Source organism: Anomalospiza imberbis, chromosome 34 (assembly GCF_031753505.1).
Source record: "Anomalospiza imberbis isolate Cuckoo-Finch-1a 21T00152 chromosome 34, ASM3175350v1, whole genome shotgun sequence".
NCBI lineage: Eukaryota > Metazoa > Chordata > Aves > Passeriformes > Viduidae > Anomalospiza > Anomalospiza imberbis.
The window spans coordinates 645,006-668,377 of NC_089714.1; the positions used below are offsets into that span (position 1 = coordinate 645,006).

At 53.6% G+C, this 23,372-nt stretch overlaps 1 protein-coding gene and 1 pseudogene across 3 annotated transcripts in view; one reads left to right on the forward strand and one right to left on the reverse strand.

Annotated features, from left to right (window-relative positions):
* The window catches only part of LOC137464017 (zinc finger protein 850-like), a 646,379-nt pseudogene that overhangs the window by 130,755 nt on the left and 492,252 nt on the right, over positions 1-23,372 (forward strand).
* LOC137464016 (zinc finger protein 850-like) overlaps positions 639-23,372 on the reverse strand; it is a 506,586-nt gene continuing 483,852 nt past the window's right edge. The window contains exon 3 of one of the 3 annotated variants that reach the window (XM_068175351.1): positions 639-1,893. In XM_068175351.1, coding sequence (XP_068031452.1) covers positions 1,089-1,893 — 805 coding nt within the window. In that variant the 3' untranslated portion in view covers positions 639-1,088. Of the gene's footprint in view, positions 1,924-23,372 lie in introns of all 3 variants that reach the window. The other 2 variants (XM_068175349.1, XM_068175350.1) reach the window with 2 other exon arrangements.

A 23,372-nucleotide genomic window follows, 5' to 3' on the forward strand; every position in this document is an offset into this window, starting at 1 on the left:
GGCAACCATCACCAGCCCCTGTTGCTATGGTCAGTCCCTGGGCAGCTCCATGGAGACCCCATGCCAGGGGTGGTTGCCATGGACACCAGCTCAGGCCTGGAGCCAGAGTCCATTGCCATGGCAACCATTGGCAGTCCCATCCCCAGGGCCATGGGATCCCAGAACCACAGAACTGGCTGAGCTGGGAGGGACCCATCAGGATCCTCGAGTCCAACTGCTGGCCCTGCACAGGACACCCCAACAATGCCAGCCTGGGCCTGGCAGCGGTGTCCAAATGCTGCTGGAGCTCAGAGAGCCCTGGAGCTGTGACCCTTCCCTGGGGAGCCTGGGCAGTGCCCCAGCAGCCTCTGGGCAAAAACCTTTTCCTGAGATCCAACCCAAGCCTGCCCCGACTCAGCTGCAGCCGTTCCCTCCAGTCCTGTCCCTGGGCACCAGAGTGAAGAGGTTCCCACAGCCCCAGCCAGGGACCCGCTCCCAAGGCTGCTGCCATGGCCACCAGGGCTGGGACCAGCTGGGATGCTCAGTTTCCAAGGGCCAGGGTTCAGGAATGGGATTCCCCAATTTCCTGCTCCTGCTAAAAACCATGCTGCCGCTCGCTGCCCTCCCGCCTCCCATGGAAAGCACAAAAGGCAAAGATCCTGGGCTGGGAGGAGAACAATTTACTGGGAACAGCAACGAGACAAGGAACAAACAGGAACAGAAAAAATACTGATAACAGAAGGGATAAGAAAAACTATTTACAGGGAAGACTACATCACAACTGACTGGCTCTTCCTGGCCATGTATTTCCTTTTGTCTGGAAAGGACACCCTTCTCCTCAGGGACTGAGAGAGAGAGAGAGTCCCTTTGCTGCCCCTGGCAATGACCTGAGGTAGGAGTGAATGTAATGACAGGGCCATGGCCAGACCCTCGTGTTCTTTGATCCCACACCATGTCATTGGCAAGGGCAGGAAAAGATCTCTTCCCAGCATGCATCACAGGGAACATGGATCACCAGGGCTCTTCCCAACATGGGTTCTCCCATGGGGGATGAAGCTGGAGCAGTGCACGAAGCTCTTCCTGCAGTCCGGGCACTCACAGAGCTTTCCTTACTGGTGCCTCCGTTGGTGTCTGGTCAAGTGAGAGCTCTGGGTGAAGCTCTTCCCACACTGGGGACACGTGTAGGGCCTCTCCCTGGTGTGGATGCGCCGGTGCTTGACAAGGGTGGAGCTGTGCTTGAAGCCCTTCCTGCAGTGGGGGCAGCGGAAGGGCCTGTCCTCTGTGTGAATGCGCTGGTGCAGGAGGAGTTGGGAGCTGGTTGGAAACCTCTTCTCACACGCGGGACACTCGTATGGCCTCTCTCCAGTGTGGATCATTTGGTGGATGATCAGTTGGGACTTCTGGCTGAAGCCCTTGCCACATTCCCCACACTTGTATGGCCTTTCTCCAGTGTGGATCCTCTGGTGGCGGATCAAGTGGGACTTCTGGCGGAAGCTCTTCCCACATTCCCCACACTCATAGGGCCGTTCCCTGGTGTGGATCCTCTGGTGGCAGATCAGGCTGGAGCTCTGGCTGAAGGTCATCCCACATTCCCCACACTCATAGGGCCTCTCCCCGGTGTGGATCCGCTGGTGACGGAGGAGACTGGAGCTGGTCTGAAAACTCTTCTGACACTCGGGACACTCGTAGGGCCTCTCCCCCGTGTGGATGCGTTGGTGGATGACGAGGGCAGAGCTGCAGCTGAAGCCCTTCCCACACTCCCCACACTTGTAGGGCCATGCCTCGGTGTGGATCATCTGGTGGCAGATCAGGTTGAAACTCCTCCTGAAGCTCTTCCCACACTCCAAGCACTTGTAGGGCTTCTCCCCATCATGAACCTGCTCATGCACCACCAGCTCTGAGCTCTGGCTGAAGCTCTGTCCACCTTCCTGGCACAGGGTGGGTCTTTCCTCCTCAGAGCACCCTGGGTTGGGTTTGCAGCCCCTCCTCCTGCGGGATCTCCGGGGCTTTTCCTCCCTGTTGGATTTCTGCGCCATGGAGTTGCTCAAAACAGCCTCTTCCACAAGGTTCTGCCGCGGGGATTTGTCTTTCCTGGTTTCCATCCTCAGCTCCTTCCCTGGGGGAGGAAGGACAAGGAGAGGATGGGATTTGCCTCCATGCCAGAGGGAAGGGGAAGAGAATCCCCCCAGTGTGTCCCTGGCAGGATGGCGTCGACAGCAGGGTTGTCCTGCAGCCGGGAGCCACGCTGGGCTGGGAGATGGAGTAGGAGAGAGGGGGAAAGGGGCACTGACTTCCTCCTCAGCTGCCCGGGGGTGCCAGGCCTCCTTCTTCTTCCTCGCAGCTACCTCCTCCATCTGGTGAAGGTTTGGAGATAGGAAATTCTGTTTTGGGAGAAAAACAAGGGATGAGCACAATGAGTTTTGTACTGGTTTGAAGGCAAACCAGGGGGAGAGTCTAAGCCAGAATTACAATTTAGTAAGAATATTAAGATCAAGGCAATGAAACAGAAACACTGGCTTAGACTGACAGAGTCAGGATTTAACCTGACACCCCGTTGGTCAGGGTGGTGGTAGCTGTCGGATGAAATGGTGTCTGCAGTCCTGTTGGAGTGATGAACGTGATTCTGTCAAAGCGGTGATCCTGTGGAAGGGTCTGGTCTTCCTCTGAAGGTCCAGTGGTGGTTACGGAGCTCTTGTCCTCTGGGAATCCAGTAGGCAAGGTGGTCCTGGTGTTGCAAGGGTGAGATTATATCCAGGTAGGAATGCTTGGTTCCTCCCCCTGGGCGGAGCATCCCACAATGGGATGATGTAATTTTATCAGTCCTGCAGTGGCACTCAATGGCCCATTAACAGAAGATTGCCCCTGGAGGGCGTTATCAGGGCTGAGCCATGGAAGAGATAAAGAACACTGCCCCACCTGTTTATCACAGTTTATGAAGATGGTGACTGAAAACATACTTTGGGTTACATCTTACATTGCACCCTGAAACAGTGAGGCAATCCCTGCTCGGGGTGGGGGGTGAACACCACCCCCCTTTCCAAACTGGCTCAGGTGTAAAACCCCCACCCTGGGAAGGCCACGCACACAGGGGACAATGTCACACTTGCCCCACCTCAGGGGAGGTCTCTGTCCCTGTCACTCCCTTGCTCTCCCCCCTTTTCTCTTTCTTCCATCTCTCCCTCTACCTCACATTTACTGTTCAATAAAATCCACTTGGGATTTGGTCTCGTTAGCACCTTAATTGTGGCAGAAGCACCTCTCTAACAATTTAATTAACCAGATTGAGACATTATTTTGGTGCAGTGAGTTCAGGGCGCTGTTGTCTGACCCCAAGTGCCTTTGACAACAGCATGGTTTCCTCCTCTCAGGAGGTTCTGGCTCTTTCTGGAGGAACTCTTGGAAACTTCAATGCAGGTTCTTCAGTGTGACTTTTGGGAGAACTTATGAGGAAAATGGCTGCTGTGGGTGGCCAGTGTAAAGAAAATATTTTGTTGTCCTTCCTAGAAAAGTTTGTTAAAATCGCTGGAGGAAAGGGAGCAAATGATACCAGCAAGACTGACAAGGATCATTCAGCACAAGGTGAGGAACACAAGGCTGCACGAAGTCGTACAAGAAGCCCAGCTCAAATAGCTAAATTCCCCAATAAGTCCCAAATTCACAGGCTTGGGGGCTTTTCCAAATGAGTTAGTTAGATATGATAGTTAGAGAAAGTAGCATGTACTTTTAGTATCCTCTTTTATACAGTATATTAATGCATTATAGCATAATTATAATAAAGAAATCATTCAGCCTTCTGAACTGGAGTTAGACATCTTCATTCTTCCTATTGGGTTCACCTGCATCTACAACAGCCAAATGTGAGAATCATTTTTCTCTTCATCCCTGTCACCATTGTGACAGGTAGACTGAGCTTTCCCTTCCCTTTATTAATCTGTATTGGGCCAAAGTTCCACTTTTCTTTTATCTGAACCTGCCAGTAGCTGAGCTGGAGCTGTGCAGGAACCAATGAAATTTGGAATTGCCACAGAATTGCTTCTATTGTCGGTTTGTTCATGTTTGGGATTTGTTTGCATTTCCATCACAAGTGACTTGTGGGAATATCAAATATTCATCAAAGTATTTTATGCAGAGTTAAGTTTGATTTCTGCTGAGATTATTTTGTCTGGTGCCGAAGGGATGCTCCAGGGCAGTCTGTGCCTCTCGCCCTGGAGGGTGCTTGGGAGGGGCTTGGGGGGGTTGTCCCTGTCCCTTTTACCCCAGGCCATTCCCCAGGGTCTGTCCCTGTCATCCAAAGCCATTCCCCAGGGGGTGTCCCTCTCTCACCTCAGACCATTCCCCATGGGGTGTCCCTGTCCCTGTCACCCCAGGCCATTCTCCAGGGGGTCTCCATTGTTCTCACCCCAGGGAATGTCTGGGGGGTCTCCCTCCCTCTCACCCTGTGCCAGGAGTTGCTTGGGGCAGTCTCTGTCCCTCTCAGCCCTGGGAGTGCTCGGGGGTCTTTGTCCCCTTGCCCTGGGGGATGCTCGTGGGGTCTCCATCCCTCTGGCCTCAGGGAATGCTTGTGCAGGGCTGGGGACCAGGGGCTCTGTGTCCCTCTCACCGCTGAGGGTGCTCAGGGCGGGGGGGCTCTCCAACCTTCTCATCCCTGGGGAGGTGGGGGGTTCTCTGCCCCTCTCAGCCCTGGTGTGACCCTGCCCAAATGTCATCAGGGTCAGAGGGACAGAGACATCCCCAAACACCCAGAAAGGCTGAACCTGGGATTTGATTTGGGATGAGGATTTAGGAAGAGGGTGGAATTGGGGCTGGGTTTGGAGTTGGGACTGAGATTTGGATTAGAGCTGGGATTGGGGTTAAGGCTAGTCATGGGATAGGCTTTAGGGCTGGGGTTGGGATTGGGTCTGAGGCTAGATAATTCTGCCTCTGGGATGAGATTAAATACAGAACTGTGAGTGTGTCTAAATGTGGAGTGAGATTGAGAGCAGGATCAGGGTCAGGTTTGGGACTGAGCGCACTCAGAGTGGAACAGGCAGGATGTCACTGCAGGATGTCCCTGGAATCGTCCCAGCCCTCCTCAGGCACCTCCAAACATGGGGGGCAGCTGGGTTCTCCAAGATCCAGGTGCTCCCACACTGCCCCTCAATACCAGGCGAGCATTCCCTGCGGGCAGCCCTGAATGTGACCCTTGGGGCTCTGGGATCAGCCTTCACATCCCTGTGGGAGCAGGTGCAGACATGATGAGAGATTTTTCCCCTGCCTCTTTCCTGAGGAAGGGTGAAGCCCAGCTGTCCTTTCCTTCTGGTGCCTTCTACTCTCCTCAGCTGAGGATGGCAAACTCCCCACGGGCAGGAAGGTCCCTGTTCCCTGTTTCTTTGTGACTGCTGCATGGAACATCCATTCAGAATGAAGAACGTTCTGACAGCCCTGCTGAATGACAGCGGGAGGAGATTTGTGAGAAAGGGAGGAAATTGTATTTTGATTGGAAATACAAGTCACAAAATTATTTCTTTCCATCCCATTCCTTTTCAGTCAGTTGCAGTTCTGTTTTCAGAGTGCCACCTTCTCAGTGTTTGTGTCCTCTTTTCTCTCCTGCCTCTCTTTGCCTGCTCTGTGTCTCTCTCAGTGTCTCCCTTGATCCAGGGCAGCTCCCACCAAAGGCCCTGCCCTGATTTCATTCCTAATCCATGAGCTACAACAACTATGGGTGAAGTTATGAAGGCTGGCAGTGAAATGTCACTGTAGGATCTTGCTCCACTTGGCTTCTGGCTCCTTGTTAAGAGCTTTGCCTTCAAGGGCAGGAACATCTTTTCCTGGCTGGGAACTGGAATTCCAGCCCCTGGGAGTGTGTGCCGTGGATCCCAGAGGGGCATTCCCGAGGCTCCCAGGGTGCTGCTCCTGCAGTGGCTCCCAAAGAGCCGTGTCACATCAGGGAGAATCTCAAAATCTTGGTTATCTCAGGGGTCTTTTATAGTCCTCTGTGGAAGGGGGGGGTGGGGAGAAGACAATGAATGTCCATTGAAGCCACCAAAGGGGAACAGGTCATGTTATCAGCAGTGAGCGAGAGCCATTGTCTTCTTGGTCCATCGACCACACCTGGGCAAACATCTCACATTGATCAGGCCAGCCCTCCTCCCTGTGGTAGGGGTCTGAGTCTCAGTCTTTGGGAGGGGCTTCAATCTCTGTCTGTCACAGTGGTCATGAGGCAGATGAGGGGTCTTCCGTGGGAGATCACCAGAGTTACCCCAGAAAGTTCATTTGGCCAAGAGGTGGGAAAATTCGTGGGTTGAGCAGGTATTGTGAAGCAGGTGTAAGCAGGTAGAACAAGCCGCTCCTTGCCAGGCCCTGCTCAAAGCAGTGGTCCGTGGTGGCACAGCAAATACACCTGCAAAAATAATCATCCACCTCTCCAAGCCAGAACTCCGATCGGGGTCTCCAGGATCTCAGTCTCTGCCATTGTGGCAAACGTGAGGCAAAAATGAGGGGAACTTGGGACCGTCTCTTACACAGGGGCGTGCATGCCCTTTGAAGGGGAAGGATCCCCACATGTGTCCAGCGCTGCAATAAACACACAGTCTCTACAGCTCCGTACGGGATTTGTGGGATCGATTTTTCATCCACGTTTCAGCAGCAGAGCTAGCAGTATTTTATCTAGGCTGGCAAGCTACTAATGATTCAAAGCAGCACATTTCACCTAAATACACATGGATTTCTACCCTGTTAAATTTACCCTGTAAAATAGCCTGTTTCAACTCCCGAGCACCCCCTGGGCTGAGAGGGAGAGAGACTCCCTTGAGCACTCCCCTGGCACAGGGGTGAGAGGTAGGGAGACCCTCCCAGGCATTCCCTGGGGTGAGAACGATGGAGAGATGGAGACCCCCTGGGGAATGGCCTGGGGTGAGAGGGACAGGGACACTCCTTGGGGAATGGCCTGGGGTGACAGGGACAGGGACAACCCCCCAAGCTCCTCCCAAGCATCTGCCAGGACAAGAGGCACAGAGACACCTCAAGCATCCCCTGGGCACTGGACAAAACAAACTCGGCAGAAATCAAACTTCACCCTACATAAAATGCCTTGAGGAATATTTGCTCTTCCCACATGTCACTTGTGATGGAAAGGCAAACAAATCCCAAACATGAATAAACTGACAATAGTAGCAATAATGTGGCAATTCCAAATTTCATGGTTTCCTGCACAGCTTCAGCTCTGCTGCTGGCAGGTTTTGATAAAAGTGAAAATTTGGCCCAATACAGATTATTAAAAAGAAGGGAAAGCTCTGTGTAGCTGTCACAAAGGTGACAGGGATGAAGAAAAAATGATTCTCACATTTGGCAAAGCTCACAAGCCTGTGAATTTGGGAGTTATTTGGGAATTTAACTACTTGAGCTGGGCTTCTTCTAGTAAAACATAAACTTTAAGGGATTTAGAGATTTTAGAGAAGCTAAGATTTTAATTAGAGATAAGCCTTACTAGAGTTAATTAAAACAAATGAGTAGGCCTTGATGAAGTTAAGAGTTAGTAGTTAACTAATAATTGATTGCTTGTCAACCCAATGTTTAGTTAGTAGGGTTTATAATGAAGAATATAGAAACTGACAAATAGCTTTTAGGAACATAAGACAGTTGTGTGCCTCCTCTGTTCTGAAACCAATTGAAGACAGGGAATGGGAGCTCTACCAAGGTTCATTTGTCCTATTTGCATTGAAAAGGTAGAAAGGTCAGAATGAGGAAGACTTCATTTACTTCCTCATTTTGGGACCCCTCCCCATGAACGGGACCACCGACCCTTTTCAAGGAACAAACTACACATGCTTAATAGCTTTTGAAATGATTAGCATACAAAGTGAGGAATGGGATGCACTAAAATTATGAATATGTATTTGCATTTTGGGTATTCAATACTTGTATGGATAAAAGGACTCTGTAATCATTTGAAAGGTGCAGTGTGTATTTGGGAGCTATCCCGCACGCTGCCTGGCATCGTAATAAACATACACTTTCTAACTTTAAATTGTTAGATAGTTTCTGTCCGTCACAGTTGAATATCGGTACTAAATCAATATCCATATTTCTTTAATAAATCACTAGGACTTTTGGCAGCCTTGTGTTCCTCACCTTGTGGTGAATGATCCTTGTCAGTCTCGCTGGTATCATTTGCTCCCTTTCCTGCAGTGATTTTAACAAACTTTTCTCGGAAGGACAACAAAATATTTTCTTTACACTGGCCACCCACAACAGCCATTTTCCTCATACGTTCTCCCAAAAGTCACACAGAAGAAGCTGCCTCCAGGTGTCCAAGAGTTCCTCCAGAAAGAGCCAGAACCTCCTGAGAGGGGGGAACCATGCTCTTGTCAAAGGCACTCGGGGTCAGACAACAGTGCCCTGAACTCACTGCACCAAAATAATGTCTCAATCTGGTTAATAAAATTGTTAGAGAGATGCCTCTGCCCCAATTAAGGTGCTAACGAGACCAAATCCCAAGTGGATTTTATTGAACAGTAAATGTGAGGTAGAGAGAAAGATGGAAAGAAAGAGAAAAGGGGGGGAGAGCAAGGGAGTGACAGGGACAGAGACCTCCCCTGAGGTAAGGCAAGTGTGACATTGTCCCCTGTGTGCGTGGCCTTCCCAGGGTGGAGGTTTTACACCTGAGCCAGTTGGGAAAGGGGGGGTGGTGTTCATCCCCCACCCCGAGCAGGGATTGCCCCACTGTTTCAGGGTGCAATGTAAGATGTAACCCAAAGTATGTTTTCAGTCACCATCTTCATAAACTGTGATAAACAGGTGGGGCAGTGTTCTTTATCTCTTCCATGGCTCAGCCCTGATAACGCCCTCCAGGGGCTATCTTCTGTTAATGGGCCATTGAGTGCCACTGCAGGACTGATAAAATTACATCATCCCATTGTGGGATGCTCCGCCCAGGGGGAGGAACCAAGCATTCCTACCTGGATATAATCTCACCCTTGCAACACCAGGACCACCTTGCCTACTGGATTCCCAGAGGACAATAGCCCCATAACCACCACTGGACCTTCAGAGCAAGACCCATCAGGTGATCCCTTCTGCAGGATCACTGCTTTGACAGAATCACGATCATCACTCCAACAGGGCTGGAGCCTCCATTTCATCAGATGGCTACCACCACCCTGACCAACGGGGTGTCAGGTTAAATCCTGACTCTGTCAGATTAAGCCAGTGTTTCTGTATCATCGCCTTGATATTGATTTTTTTTTTATTAAATTGTAATTCTGGCTTAGATTCTCCTCCTGGTTTGCCTTCAAACCAGTACAAAACTCCTTGTGCTCATCCCTTGTTTTCCTCCCAAAACAGAATTTTCCTTCTCCAAACCATTGCAAAATGGAGGAGAAGGCTACGAGGAAGGGAAAGGAGCCCCTGGAAACCCAGGCAGGTGAGGAGGAAGTCACTGCCCCTTTCCCCCTCTCTCCTGCTCCATCTCCCAGCACAGCACAGCCCCCGACTACAGGACAACCTCTCTGCCAACGTCGTCCTGCCGGGGACGCACTGCGGGGATCTCCTTCCCCTTCCCTATGGCACGGAGGCAAATCCCATCCTCTCCTTGTCCTTCCTCCCCCAGACAAGGAGCTGAGGATGGAGACCAGGAAGGACAAATCCCCACGGCAGAACCTCCTGGCAGAGGCCGTTTTGAGCAGCTCCATGACGCAGGAATCCAACGGGGAGGAAAAGCCCTGGAGATCCCACAGGAGGAGGGGCTGCAAACCCAGCTCAGGGTGCTCTGAGGAGGAAAGACCCACCCTGTGCCAGGAAGGTGGACAGAGCTTCAGCCAGATCTTGGAGCTGGTGGTCCATGATAAGCTTCAGGATGGGGAGAAGCCCTACAAGTGCTTGCAGTGTGGGAAGAGCTTCAGGAAGAGCAACAGCCTGATCTGCCACCAGATGATCCACACCGGGGAATGGCCCTATGAGTGTGGGGAGTGTGGGAAGGGCTTCAGCTACAGATCCAACCTCATCATCCATCAACGCATCCACACTGGGGAGAGGCCCTACGAGTGTGGGCAATGTGGGAAGAGTTTCAGCCTAAGGTCCCACTTGATCCGCCACCAGAGGATCCACACCGGGGAAAGGCCATACAAATGTGGGGAATGTGGGAAGGGCTTCAGCTGCAGCTCTGCCCTTGTCATCCACCAACACATCCACACTGGGGAGAGGCCCTACGAGTGTGGGGAATGTGGGAAGAGCTTTAGCTTAAGGTCCCACTTGATCTGCCACCAGAGGATCCACACTGGGGAAAGGCCCTACGAGTGTGGGGAATGTGGGAAGAGCTTCAGCCGAAGGTCCCACTTGATCAGCCACCAGAGGATCCACACTGGAGAAAGGCCATACAAATGTGGGGAATGTGGGAAGGGCTTCAGCCAGAAGTCCCAACTGATCATCCACCAAATGATCCACACTGGGGAGAGGCCCTACGAATGTCCCAACTGTCAGAAGAGCTTTCAGACCAGATCCATTCTTCTCAAGCACCAGCGGATTCACACTGGGGAGAGGCCCTTCCGCTGCCCCCACTGCCGGAAGGGCTTCAAGCAAAACTCCCATCTCATCAGGCACCAGCACATCCACACCAGGGAGAGGCCCTACACGTGTCCCCAGTGTGGGAAGAACTTCTCCAGGAGCTCTCACTTGACCAGACACCAACGGAGGCACCAGTAAGGGAAGCCCTGCAAATGCCCTAGCTGCAGGAAGAGCTTCGTGCACTGCTCCAGCTCCATCCCCCATGGGAGAACCCATGTTGGGAAGAGCTCTGGTGATCCATGTTCCCTGTGATCCATGCTGGGAAGAGATCTTTCCCTTTTCCTGCCCCTGCCAATGACATGGTGTGGGATCAAAGAACATGAGGGTCTGTCCATGGCCCTGTCATTACATGCACTCCCACCTCAGGTCATTGCCAGGGGCAGGAAAGGGACTCTCTCTCTCTCTTTGTGTCCCTGAGGAGAAGGGTGTCCTTTCCAGGCTAAAGGAAATACATGGCCAGGAAGAGCCAGTCAGTTGTGATGTAGTTTTCCCTGTAAATAATTTTTCTTATCCCTTCTGTTATCAGTATTATTTCTGGTCCTGTTTGTTCCTTGTCTCGTTGCTGTTCCCAGTAAATTGTTCTCCTCCCAGCCCGGGATCTGTGCCTATTGTGCTTTCCATGGGAGGCAGGAGGGCAGCAAGGGGCAGTGCGGTTTTAGCAGGAGCAGGAAACTGGGGAATCCCATTCCTGAACCCCGGCCCTTGGGAACCGAGCGTCCCAGCTGGTCCCAGCCCTGGTGACCATGGCAACAGCCTTGGGAGCGGGTCCCTGGCTGGGGCTGTGGGAACCTCTTCACTCTGGTGCCCAGGGACAGGACTGGAGGGAGCAGCTGCAGCTGAGTGGGGGCAGGCTGAGGTTGGATCTCAGGAAAAGGTTTTTGCCCAGGGGCTGCTGGGGCACTGCCCAGGCTCCCCAGGGAAGGGTCACAGCTCCAGGGCTCTCTGAGCTCCAGCAGCATTTGGACACCGCTGCCAGGCCCAGGCTGGCATTGTTGGGGTGTCCTGTGCAGGGCCAGCAGTTGGACTCGAGGATCTTGATGGGTCCCTCCCAGCTCAGCCAGTTCTGTGCTTCTGGGATCCCATGGCCATGGGAATGGGACTGCCAATGGTTGCCAAGGCAACGGGCAACGGGCTTGGGCTCCAGGCCTGAGCTGGTGTCCATGGCAACCACCCCTGGCATGGGGTCTCCATGGAGCTGCCCAGGGACGGACCATAGCAACAGGGGCTGGGGATGGTTGCCATGGCAAATGACCATAGCAACAAGGGCTGGTGATGGTTGCCATGGAAACTGACCATAGCAACAGCGGCTCATGATGGTTGCCATGGAAACTGACCATAGCAACAGGGAGTCCTGGTGATGGTTGCCTGCTAAGGATCAGATTTGTCACAGGCACTCAGAGGGGTTCCATGGGGACTTTCCAAGAGTCTCCAAGATCCTCAAGAGCTGGAATGTCCCAGGAAGAGACAGGGGCTCCATGGAGACCTCCCAGGGGTTTCTGGGGATGGTAAAGAGACGTGTGGTCAGAGGCAGTCACAGCCATCCCATGGTGACATCCCAGGGGTTCTTTGGCTGCAAAGGCACCGATCTGTCACAGGCACTCACGGGGGCTCCATGGTGACATCCCAGGAGTCCCCAGGCTGCCAAAGAGCCGGGATGTCACAGACACTCACAGGGGTTCCTGTCATGGGCAGAGTGGGAGCTTCAGGCAAAAGCTTTATTTCCTTACTGGAGAAACTCCTGCTGAGTCATGAGGTGGAGAAATGACCCCCAACAGCCACCATAGATCCTGAAACCCCTGCAGGACCCCCAGACTTCTAGAATTCCTTCTAATAGAAGAGACTGGCAGCGCCTGGATCCCATCCCGACCCTGCAGATTGGACAGGTGGAATTGAACCTTAATGCAATTTGTCCCAAAAGATTAATGATGTAATACCAGATAAATCTGTATAAATACAGCTATGATTGATTCTGATCATTATTAGATAAAACGGTCTATTTACAACACAGAATAAAATTTAAAAAATAGTTATTTACTCCTCAATATAGGAGCTATACCAATTATAGACTATTCTGCTCTAGGAAGCAATTTTGACGTCACCAGGGCCTTGCGGGAGTGGTTTGAGCCCACTGCAGGCAGAGCCTGCTGCTCCAGCAGGAACTGCCTTTCCTGTGCCAGGAGCAGGGCAGGTCCCGCTGCAGGAAAAGCCCCAGGCCAGTCCCAGCACAGGGAACAAGAGCAGAGTGCCATGCTGGGAGCTGTGCCAGGGAGAGCCTGAGGCACCAAAGGCGCCTTGGCAGAAGCAGCTGCTTGCAGGGCATGGCCAGAAGCCTCCCTTGGCAAGCCGGCCTGGTGGCCAGCACTGCAGTGTCACTGTTGAGTAAGAAATGTCACAGGCTCATCAGAAGGCTGATTGGCATAATGTGCCATATGTTTGGAACTGCTCCTTTTTATATGCTGCTCCGATCCAGGTAGATAAAATCCCAGTGGCACATATCAGAGGTTTGTTAGGGAAGACAGTGTGGATCAATTCTGCCTCGAGTACAGACAAACCCATTCTTGGGATTGTCTTTGCTCAGGGACCAGGTTGTACATGGTGAATAATGCAGAAATATGGAACAACACGATGTGTACCTCAGGGAGATCTCATATGCAAATATCACTGTTGGATGTTACTGCCACTGTCTTTACATTAAACCACACCGACATGAGACAGAAGGAAATGTGGAAGTGTCGAAGGTTTGTGCAAGTGATATAGAAGGAAATGTGTGTCAAAGGTTTGAGCAAGAGAGATGGAAGGAAATGTGTCTGAGTAAGTGAAAGATGGAAGTTTTTACCTGATGAAGTTTTTACATGACGTTTGGTAGTATGTTGACGATTCGGAGATAAGGGGTGGAATGTCCTAGGGTGACATTATGGTGCTTGCATCCCCAATCGTGTGTTCTGTTTATGCTTGATGTTATGTTCTGTGCCTTCAGGACTGGCTCCGAAAAGTGAAGGTTTTTTTTTGTCTTGTTATCAGCCAGCTCACCTCTCCCCAAAGTCTGTGTCTAGGAGAGGCTAGGGCTTGCTGGCTCTCTTGCTTGCTTGCTGGCTTGCTTGCTTTCACTTTGCTCTTGCTCCTGCTTTTTGCTTTTGCCCTTGCTTTTGCTTATTAGTTAGTTTAGCTAGGCAATCCAATTTTTTCCCTGGACTGTTTTTTTTCTTTCCCTTTCCTGAATACCATTTGAACCTGCTCAGGACTGGGACATGGGAAACACCAAGAGACACCGAGAGCCAGCATTTTGTGACCTGCAGCAGCCACCCCCAGTGCCGGAGACTGATAACTGGGCAACCACTCCCAGGAGAGACTTTCTGAATTTGTCACCTCTTCAGAGCGTAGAAAGACTTTTTGTCATCTGGTGTTGTTCATTTTTTTGTGCTGGGGAGTGCTTTGCCTGCTCAATAAAAAGGTTGTTTCCACTACTCTCTGGGGAAATTCTTCCTGAGCCAAGTGAGCAAGGGGCTGTGGGGGTTTGCTTTCTTGGGGCTCCTTCTGAAGGTTTTCTCCCAAATTTGCCCCAAACCAGGACACATTACTACATCAGCAGGCTGTTCTTCGGTGAGATCCAGCAGGGCCCTGTTCAGCCTGTGCTCAGCAAACTGACTGGCCATGAGCCACTGGTGGATGTACCTCACCATGGCAGGCACCTGGAGAAGTCATGGGGAGACTTGGAAAGCTGCCAGAGGGAGGAATGTCCCCAGCTTCCCCAGAGAAGTCCTTCCCTTCCCACCACACTGCCATGGCCTCAAAGGCTTCCAGTGACCAGTAGGCATGGCTTGGGCGGCCAAGCAATTCCTGGGAGGATCAAACCCTGGCCACAGGCTGCTTACTTGCTTTGGATTGGAAAACCCCTCCTCTATGAGCATATCCAGCAGGGCAGCACAGGTCTCCTGTGCAGGGCCAGCTCCAGGGCCTTCTTCTTCTTCCTCCACCCAGGCCAGCTTGGGCACTCTCGGGGGTCACTGCTCCATGTCAGTGACTGGATTTGTGGCTACTCGCAGGAGAGATGCCTCGGAAAAGCTCTGAGTCAGCAAGGCCTGCAGTCATGCCTGGAAGGCACCTTCAAGAGAGAAGCCTCAGGAAGGCTACAGGACAGCAAGTCCTGCACTCTGGTCTCGAGGGCTCCTGCCACAAGGACAGGAGACTCCTGTCAAGGATTGTGGTCTGGCCTCGAGGGCACCGGTGGCAGGGATGGGAGATGCCTCCAGGGCACCAAGTCCCACAGTCTGCCCTCGAGGACACCTGCAGGAGAGAAGCCTCAGAAAGGCCATGGGTCACCAAGTCCTGTGGTCTGGCCTTGAGGTCAGCTGCAGGAATAGCGCCTTGGAAAAGCTCCGGGTCAGACACGAACTAGTGCGCTGTGCGGGGGCTCCTTACGGCACCGCTCTGTCCCGTCCTGTCCCGTCGCGTGCTTCGAGCACTGTGGCGTGGTCTTGTCACCGCCAGCTCCTATGTCACCCCATGTCACAAAGGGCCCTTGGACACGCTGTCCTGTTCCATGCCACGGTGACCGTGCTGCACCGTGTCACAAAGGGCCCCTGCACACACTTGCCCCATGCCCTGGGGCCACCCCCAGCCCACCCAAAGTGGATCAGATTGGAAGGAATCCCTCACCCCAAGTGTCTAAGACAGCCCGACAGGATCTTTAGGAACGGCTCAAACCATCAGCAAACGCTGCCCTGCTCTGCAGGCTCAGGGCAGCAGAAGGAGCCCCCAGGGCTGCCGACGCAGCTGCGCTGGGAAGGGCACGGGGCCTTCACAGAAGCTGGCACGGCCTCCTTGGGACACGTCCCGGCTGGTGGCCATCCTAAACTTGTGGGTGTGACACAGACAAGGAACGTGTGGGCCAGGGCACGAATGCTGCTCTGACCCCTGGGGCGCGGGGAGCGCTGACATCAGCAGGTGTGGCAGGGTCCCTGCCCAAGCAGACCTGCCACCCCCCGAGCCCTGGCAGCACCGGTGCCCGTCTCCTGCCCCAGAGACCTGTGCCCGTGGGGGGCTTCTGTGCCAGAGGGAGCCAAAGCCCACGTGCACTGGGGGCTGCGCTCCTGCCTGCAGGGGCTGTTGGCAGGAGCACCTGGAGCAACGCTGGCAACACTTGGTCTCTGTCAGAAGCTCTTACTCCATGCTGAAATTATTTTCTCATTGAAGTTACTGCCTTCAGCAGAAAAACACCTTAGCGGTGAAGGCACAGAAGAGTCTTGCAAGTAAGAATCCTCAATTCAGGAAAGCTTTACTTCCCATTGCTCGACTCAAGTAGTTCCAAAAAGTTGCAAACTTCCCAAATGAATTGGGATGGCCTGAGGAGGTGAAGAGTTGGAATTTTGCTTCCCATCTCAAAGCAGCAACTCATTTGCCTTAACCTCATCCACTGAGGGTCACTTTACAGAACATAACACTACACAAAAAAAGGAAAAAAACAAGGGCCATTCTTTGGTTTTCTATGAACGGATGATAATATCCTTATTCTCTTAAGGAATAAAAGCTCTCAAGAAATCAAAGTCCACTCAGTGTTAGAAAAGTAGCTCAAAGAAATGAGTAGATGGCAAAAGGGCTAATCCTCCCCCTGGTACAGATATCTGAGTGGCCAGTAAAGCACAGCTCTCCCCTCTTGTTCCCTGCAGGACAATCAGGACCATGAAGAGGAAAAGTCACAGATATTCCTTCTGGCCTCCCTAACCAAAGCTGTGCCAAAGTACAGATGCTGCCTTCAAACTGACTCAAATTCCAGCCTAGTCCTCTCACCTTCCAGACAACTCCTTCTCCAACACCCCACCAGCACCAAGCCCCCCAAACTCCCGCACAGAAGCCCTCAACACCCCTCCAGGAGCCCCAGCTGTCCCCGTCGCTCTGCAGAGCTTTCCCACCCTCCAGCAGACGCCCTGGTTCCCTGCAGGTGCCGTGGGATGGCACTCAGGAGGATCTGCTCCAAGGCCTTCTCCTGGAGCACGCTCAGGCTGCCAAGCCTATGGATCCTGGATCATCCTTCCCACCGAGCCTTCCTGTGCACGGCTGTTCCATTTGCACCTTTGCGCTCAGCTCGGACTTCTCCACTTCACCAGGAGTGCTGGGAAAGGATGGAGAGCAGCCTGGCAAGCTCTTTCTCCAGCTCCCTCTTTACCCTCGGGGAGGGAGAACATTCCACAGGAAAGCAACTGGTGCCACAAGGAGTGGGTGGCCTCAGGCACCTTTGGGGATGGAACAAGGCCTTGGTTTGACATAAGTAAGCACAAGCAATTCACATGAGTAAACAAGTAATTAGCACAGACATGCCTAAGTACTTAGCACCAGTTAGCATAACAAAAACCTGGCTGGCCTAACTTGACATGAGAGTGACCTGACAAAAAGCTTTAGACACAGTCTACCAGAAGAACTAAGGGCAAGTGTGGAATCAGCCCTGGGCAGGGAAGCCCTGAGGAAGACTTTGTGCTGCTTTGGGGCATCGAGACCGCTCCTGGCCAGCGCCTGGACATCAGCTTCAAGTATGGGAATCTGACACAATGTATTTCCAACCGCCTGCCTATGGAATCACCTCAGCAGTGTAAAGATGGATGGTGTTTTTGATTCAACTCTTACATCAACCCACTGAAATTTAAACCTGCTGGAGAAACATTTCAGTGGGTGCAGACTCCTGCCCTCCCACCAGGTCAATAAAAGGGCTTTTGGCTGACAATGCATTTGTCTGCTGATTTGTTTGAATGAGGGAGACCCCTCAGGACTGCTGTATCCTGAGGGAACACCGTTGGCCTTGACCTGTAGGCACCTGCACAAGCTTAAAATCAGCTGCCTCAGCTCCCAGGACCTCTCTTGGCCAGCATCCTGACATGGATGCAGGATTGCTGTGAGGCACTGCTGGGACCCAGCGGGACAGGACCGGCTGTCTCGTGTCCACGTAGCACCCCTCACACAGCCAGGGCCATCCCAAAACCAGACAAACACTCACGTGTCAGCACAGGGGAGCAAGGAGCACTGGGCTCCTCTCAGGGTATCTCAGCTGGGCTCGCTCCACAACACACCCCCACTTTCAGGCCTGCTGATGCCCAGCTGCCAGAAATGCCTACCTTGTTCTCTCCAGGGTGCACAGGGAGAGCCAATGAGCAGGACGCCTTGGGAGGCAAACCTTCCCAGCCTTTTCTGAGGCCAGGGACACACCAAGATCAGCCAAGACTCTCCACGCTGCCTGGCCCACCCAGCCCAGCTCTGTGCTGACCCTGGGCCACAACAGCTTCCACCAAGCAAGATCCACATGCACATTGCCAAGAGTTGAAACACAGCAGACAGGGAAGAGGTGAAAAGTGTGTGTGTAAAGGCCTTTTAATTCACAGCTCTCAGAGAGAGCTCTGGGGCTCACGGCTGGACAGAGATGCTCCTGCTCACGCCTCTGTCCAAAGGGGGGAACACACCCTGCTGCAGGTGCTTGGGTTGGTCTCCACAGGTCCAGGCAGATGCCAAACCTGCTCTTCACAGCCTTCTCCCTTGCCCTGCCCCTCTGCCAAGTGCAATGGGCCTCAGGCAGTGAAAGGACCACAGAGAGCCAAAGGGGGACCCTTGCACCTACATTACTGGGAGCTCCCTGGGAAGCACTTTCCTTGAGAAGCAAGCCCCTTTCCTCCAAAGGCATTTCCCCAAATGTGTAGCTGTCCTGGGGAACATCAACACACTCTTAAGAAAAGCTGGCAAGGCTGAATGACTTCAGGTCTTTTCAGGACAGGCACTACGGCTGTAGCTCGTATTTCCCCAAGTGTGTTTCCAGGTGGAGGTTCAGAGGGGCAGCCCCAGGCCCTCTACAAACACAAGCTGCCTGCTGCCTCTTCACCTGCCTCAACTCCTGCCTGCGGTCACTGCAGCAAAACCAGGCTGTTCCAGCCAGAGCCCAGAGCCCTGTTCCCGCAGGACGCTCTTGCCAGCACCTTCCAGGACTCTCCACTGCGCATGCAGCACTTTTCATGCCTGGTCTCAACAGGCTTTGGAACGCAGAGCACAACCTGGCTGGCTCTGCCACCAGCACAGCCCAAACACCGGCGGAGGAAGAAGCAGCAGGGGTTGTTTTGCGGCCATGCCCAAGAGAAACTGGAAGGGTGCCCTCCCTCTGGTCTCCCTTGGTGGGCTTTCTGACTGGGTCTGAGGCTGGGGCTGCCATTCCTCAGTTCTGGGGACCAGAACCACACCCGGGATCCCAGCACTGCCTGACAGCGCTCCGGGCACTGGCACAGTCACATGTCTGAGTCTCGGGCACCGTGCTGCTGCTTCAGCTGCTCTTGGGCACACCAAAGCTCTCTGTTAAGCCCAGATGGTCTCTGGTTCTGCTCTCTTCCTGATCCTGTGCAGGGATGGAGCACTGCTGTGCTTTCAGGAAGCTATTCTTGAAAACTTGCAGCATTCCAAGCTCCTTTGCCCTCCGTGCATGCTTGCCATGGAATCCCTCACAGCTGGGTTCAGAGCATCCTCAGCTTGGCTCTTCCAAAATCCAGGGGCTCCAGGGTGCTCAGCAAGATCTGTAACTCCACAGTGTTGTGGAACTGGACCTTCAGCACAGGGTCCTTCCCAGCCTGATCTGCCCTCGTTCCTCTGAGTGTGTGCACAAAACACGGCGTGGAAGAGAACGGCAGCAGGGGCCTGTGTGTCCCAGGGCCCCGGATTTGCATCGCTTCAGCTCCACAGAGATGCAGGTAAAGCGAAGAAGCCAAAGTGTTCATTAATGGAAGGCGAAGCAAAGGGATGAGCTGGGAGGGAAGAAAGGGGATGGGCAGGGTCTGAGGGCTGCAGGGAGGGAGCTGTCAACAGGGAGGGAGAAGGCAGGAGCTACCGGAGCTTCCCACAGGCTCAGCTGTACCAGTCATCAGCTGTGCCTGGAGCTCCAGCTGGTCTCCTCTGGTCTCCAGGTGGTCTCACCTTCCAAGGGATCTGCAGGTCTTAAAGAGACACTGGTTCTTCTGAGCCAGCAGATGAAAGTAGTTCTGCAGCTCTTCCCTCCAACATCACCTAAACAAATATGCTTCTGCAGGAGGGGCTGTTGTTTTCACTCAGGGCTTGAAGGGCTGGAAGAGAGAGGAACAGAGCCACGGTCAGAGCCTGGATCTGCTGGAATCCAAGGAGACCTTTCTGCCAGGGCCATCCCACCTAGACTGGACACAAAGGAGAGGAATTTCCCTCCCAGGTCAGGGCTGTGGTGCAACACGTCCCCAGAAGGAGCCTGGAGCAGCCCAAGGCTTTGTGTGGCCAGGCAGGGGCAGGCAGGAGGCAGAGCTGTCAGCAAAGGAAGGGGCCAGCGAGGTGGGGCAGCCGGGGGATGACGACAGCCTGCAGGGACAGAGGCCAGGGCAGGGACACCGCAGGACAGCCTGGGCTGCAGAGGGCACAGGGATGTGCAGCAGCTGCAAGGCCCTGACAGAGCCAACCTGTGCAGCCCTTTGGCCATGGCTGCTGGCCCTGGGCCTGAGGCCACGAGGGGACAAGTGACCCTTGCAGCCCTGGGGCCTCATGGCCTCCTTGTCCCTGCTCAGCAGCCTGGCAGGGGCCGCCCCATGGTCCTGCCCTTGGCATGGCACATCCCCACATGCCAGTGCCCATCCCGGGAAGAGCCCTGAGCAAGGAGGGAGGGACAGGATCTGCCTTGCCAGGGGCTGGGGCTCAGCCTTGGCCCTTTGCATTCCTGAAACACATCCAGGTTTGCTCAGCACCAGAGACACCTTTGCCTTGTTTGTCCCCACCTGTCATCAGTGCCTCCAGTTCTCTGCTCTGCCTGGGGCCTGGGGACACTTTGATATGAATTGTGTCCTTGAGTGGAACCCATTAACAGTTAAAGAAAGTTTGGACTTTGAATCTGACTTTTTGAGTTCTTGAGAAGCTCTTTGAGCACACTCTGAGGGACTGGGTCTGATGCAAACAGCACCAAAGCCCCAGAGGTCATTAAAGTCCTGGTGCTGTGTCTGTGCTGCTGAGCTGGGCTGGGCTCCTGGCCCCGAGGCAGCTCCTGGCAAGGGCAGCGCTGCAGAGAGACAGCTCTGGCCAGGAGCAGCTCCTGTGCACAGCCCAGCAGGGCTGGGGCACTGCCAGGGCATCCCAGGGACACGAGCAGGGCACAGACAGAGCTCACAGGGGCTCAGCACTGGCAGGGGCTGTGGGGTGTCCCAGAGGGGGCTGTGTCACAGCAGCAGCTCTGTGGCTGTGTCACGGAGGCACAGAGCAGCTGTGATGTCAGAGAGGGGCTGTGTGACTGCACAGAGTGGGTTGTGTGAGGTCACAGATTGGGCTATGACATCACAGAGTGTGTTGTGTGAGGTCATCAAGCAGCTATGGCATGACAGAGGGGACTGTGTGACATCACAGAGCAGGCTGTGACATCATGGCATGGCTGTATGACATCATAGAGCAGGCAGTGAGGTCAAAGTGTGTGCTGTGACATTACAGAGTGGCAGCATGACATCACAGGGAGGGTTTTGTGGCATCACTTAGGGGGTTGTGACATCCCAGGGCAGGCTGTGACATCATAGAGAAGGGTATAAGGCAATAGAGCAGATCCTGCCATCATAGAGGGTGGCTCTGTGACAACAGAGAGTGGGTTGTGACATCACCGGGTGGCTGTGTAATGTCATAGAGCAGGCTGTGACACCAAAGAACAAATAGTGACATTGCAGGGTGACATTGTGACATCTCACAGTCTTCTGTGACATCACAGAGCAGCTGTATGACATCACAGGGTGACATCTCAGAGTTGGCTCTGTGACATCACAGGAGCTGTGTGACATCACAGGGGCTGTGTGCCATCACAGGGGCCATGTGAGGTCACTGGGGAGGTCACTCCACCCCAGCCACCCCTCCCAGTTCGCCCAGAGAAGTCCAACGCTGCTCGTGCACTGCGGGGTCCCCTGTCCCCCCGGGTCCCCCCGGCCCTGGCGCCGCAGCCTCCCCCAGAGGATGTTCCACGAGATCGACCCCAGAGCCTGACACGGGGACGGGGGCCGGGGCTGTGGGGGGTGGGACAGGGGGACAGGGACCCCCCGGCAGCGTCCCCGTGTCCCCCAGGGCCAGAGCCTGGGCCAGGGCTCCTTCACCCTGTTACCAACGAGGGCTTGAGAGCGCTGAAAAAATCCCCAGAAAGGGATTAGCAAAACCAGATTTAATATTAAGTGAGAGCACCACAAAGTTCCTTGGCAAGAGTCACTCTGCTCCTGACTGGACACTTCAGGCATGGAAAAGAAAACAAAGCAACAACAAAACCAAACAGAATCCAGGCAATCAAACCAGAAATGAGCCAAGACCTGGGGCTTTCTTTCCTATGGAAAAGAACTGTCCTTCTCCTGCAGGTGCCCATGGCCAGAATTGGGATTTCACCTCCAACACTGCCTGTTGTGACAGACGGGAGGAGATTGTTGGCTGGAAACATTTCATGTGTGGGGAGGAAGGGGCAGGTCCAGCCTTGCCCTGCCCTGGAACCCCAGCCCTGCCCTGCCCTGGAACCCCAATCCCCCCAGAGCCTCTATCCCAGCCCAGCAGTGTCTGCCAGTCCCTGGCACAGCACAGGCAATGCTCCACAGCCACCTCTGGAGCCCCCAGCCCAGCTCCTGAGTGACCAAATGACCCCAAGTCCCACCTGGGGGAAGGGCTCAGGAACACCAAGGGGTATTTAAGGCTGAGCACAAGGCAAGCACACATCTTGACCCTTCCTCCTCTTGGAATTTCTATCTGAACACTGCTGGAATCCAGGAGTTGGTAGCTCTTTGTGTGCTTCTCTGTATATTTTTTGTCTTTCTCTCTTTCTGTGTCTATTTCTTCTATTTTGGTCCTCGTGCAAATGTTGATTAACTTAAAATTGAATGAGCTAATAGTCTGTGAAGTTGAATGGGCCAAGGTAATGCTTTGGGAAGTGTTTTTGTTGATTGAATGTCATGCTAAACCTTTTACCAAAGTTTCTCTGGGTTTCTAAAGTTCCCAAAAAAGGCTTTTTTTTTGTTTGGAGCTCCAGAGAATCTCTTGTTGGTATTTCTCCAGTGCATCCAACTCAGAGGACACAAACAATTGTAATTCCTCTTAAATGTCTCCTTGAGAGAGTTGTTTGGGGGATGGGAGTCAGGGCTTGTGTGTGCTGCTTGGCACAGCCCAGGCAGGGCTTTCACAGCCACATTCCACACTCCATTTCCCAGCTGGAGCTGCTGGTGCCTCTGAGTTCTGCTGCCCCAGCCCCAGGGACGCTCTCCTTGTCTGCCCATTCCCCCACGGTCTCTGGGCAGGGATGGCCTCAGTGGGAGCTGCTGACATCCTCAGCACCTTGGAGCGCCCTGGAGCCACCTCCGGCCATGGACGGCGGCCAGGGACGGGGAATGCCCCGGGGTGAGGAGGGAGGACACCAGCAGAGCATCCCCCCAGGGCAACGACGAAGACAGTGCCGGGATCAGGCGGGAGGAGCACGGACCCCCACCGGAGCATCCTCCAAAGGTAAGGTGTTTTCCAAAGCAAAATTGGCAAAAAATCTTATTAAATTCTGTGGCTGATCTTTGCTGTCCCCACGAGTCGCTCGCCACCCACACGAATCATAAAGTTCCCCCTCAAAAGTGGGACTGGGAGCACACAGACCCTTCCCCATAGTCTAGGGACCCCCAGAAGACCCCTCCCTATGGACTGGCCACCCCAGAAATGGGGCTAGGACCTCCAGAGAAACCTCCCCATTAACCTAAACCCCCCCAAAATGGTGCTGGTACCCCCAGAGACCCATCCCCATGGGACTGGAACCACCACAGACCCATCTCCATGAACCTACAACCCCCAGAAATGGGACAGGGACCCCCAGAGACCCCTCCCTATGGGCCTGGGAT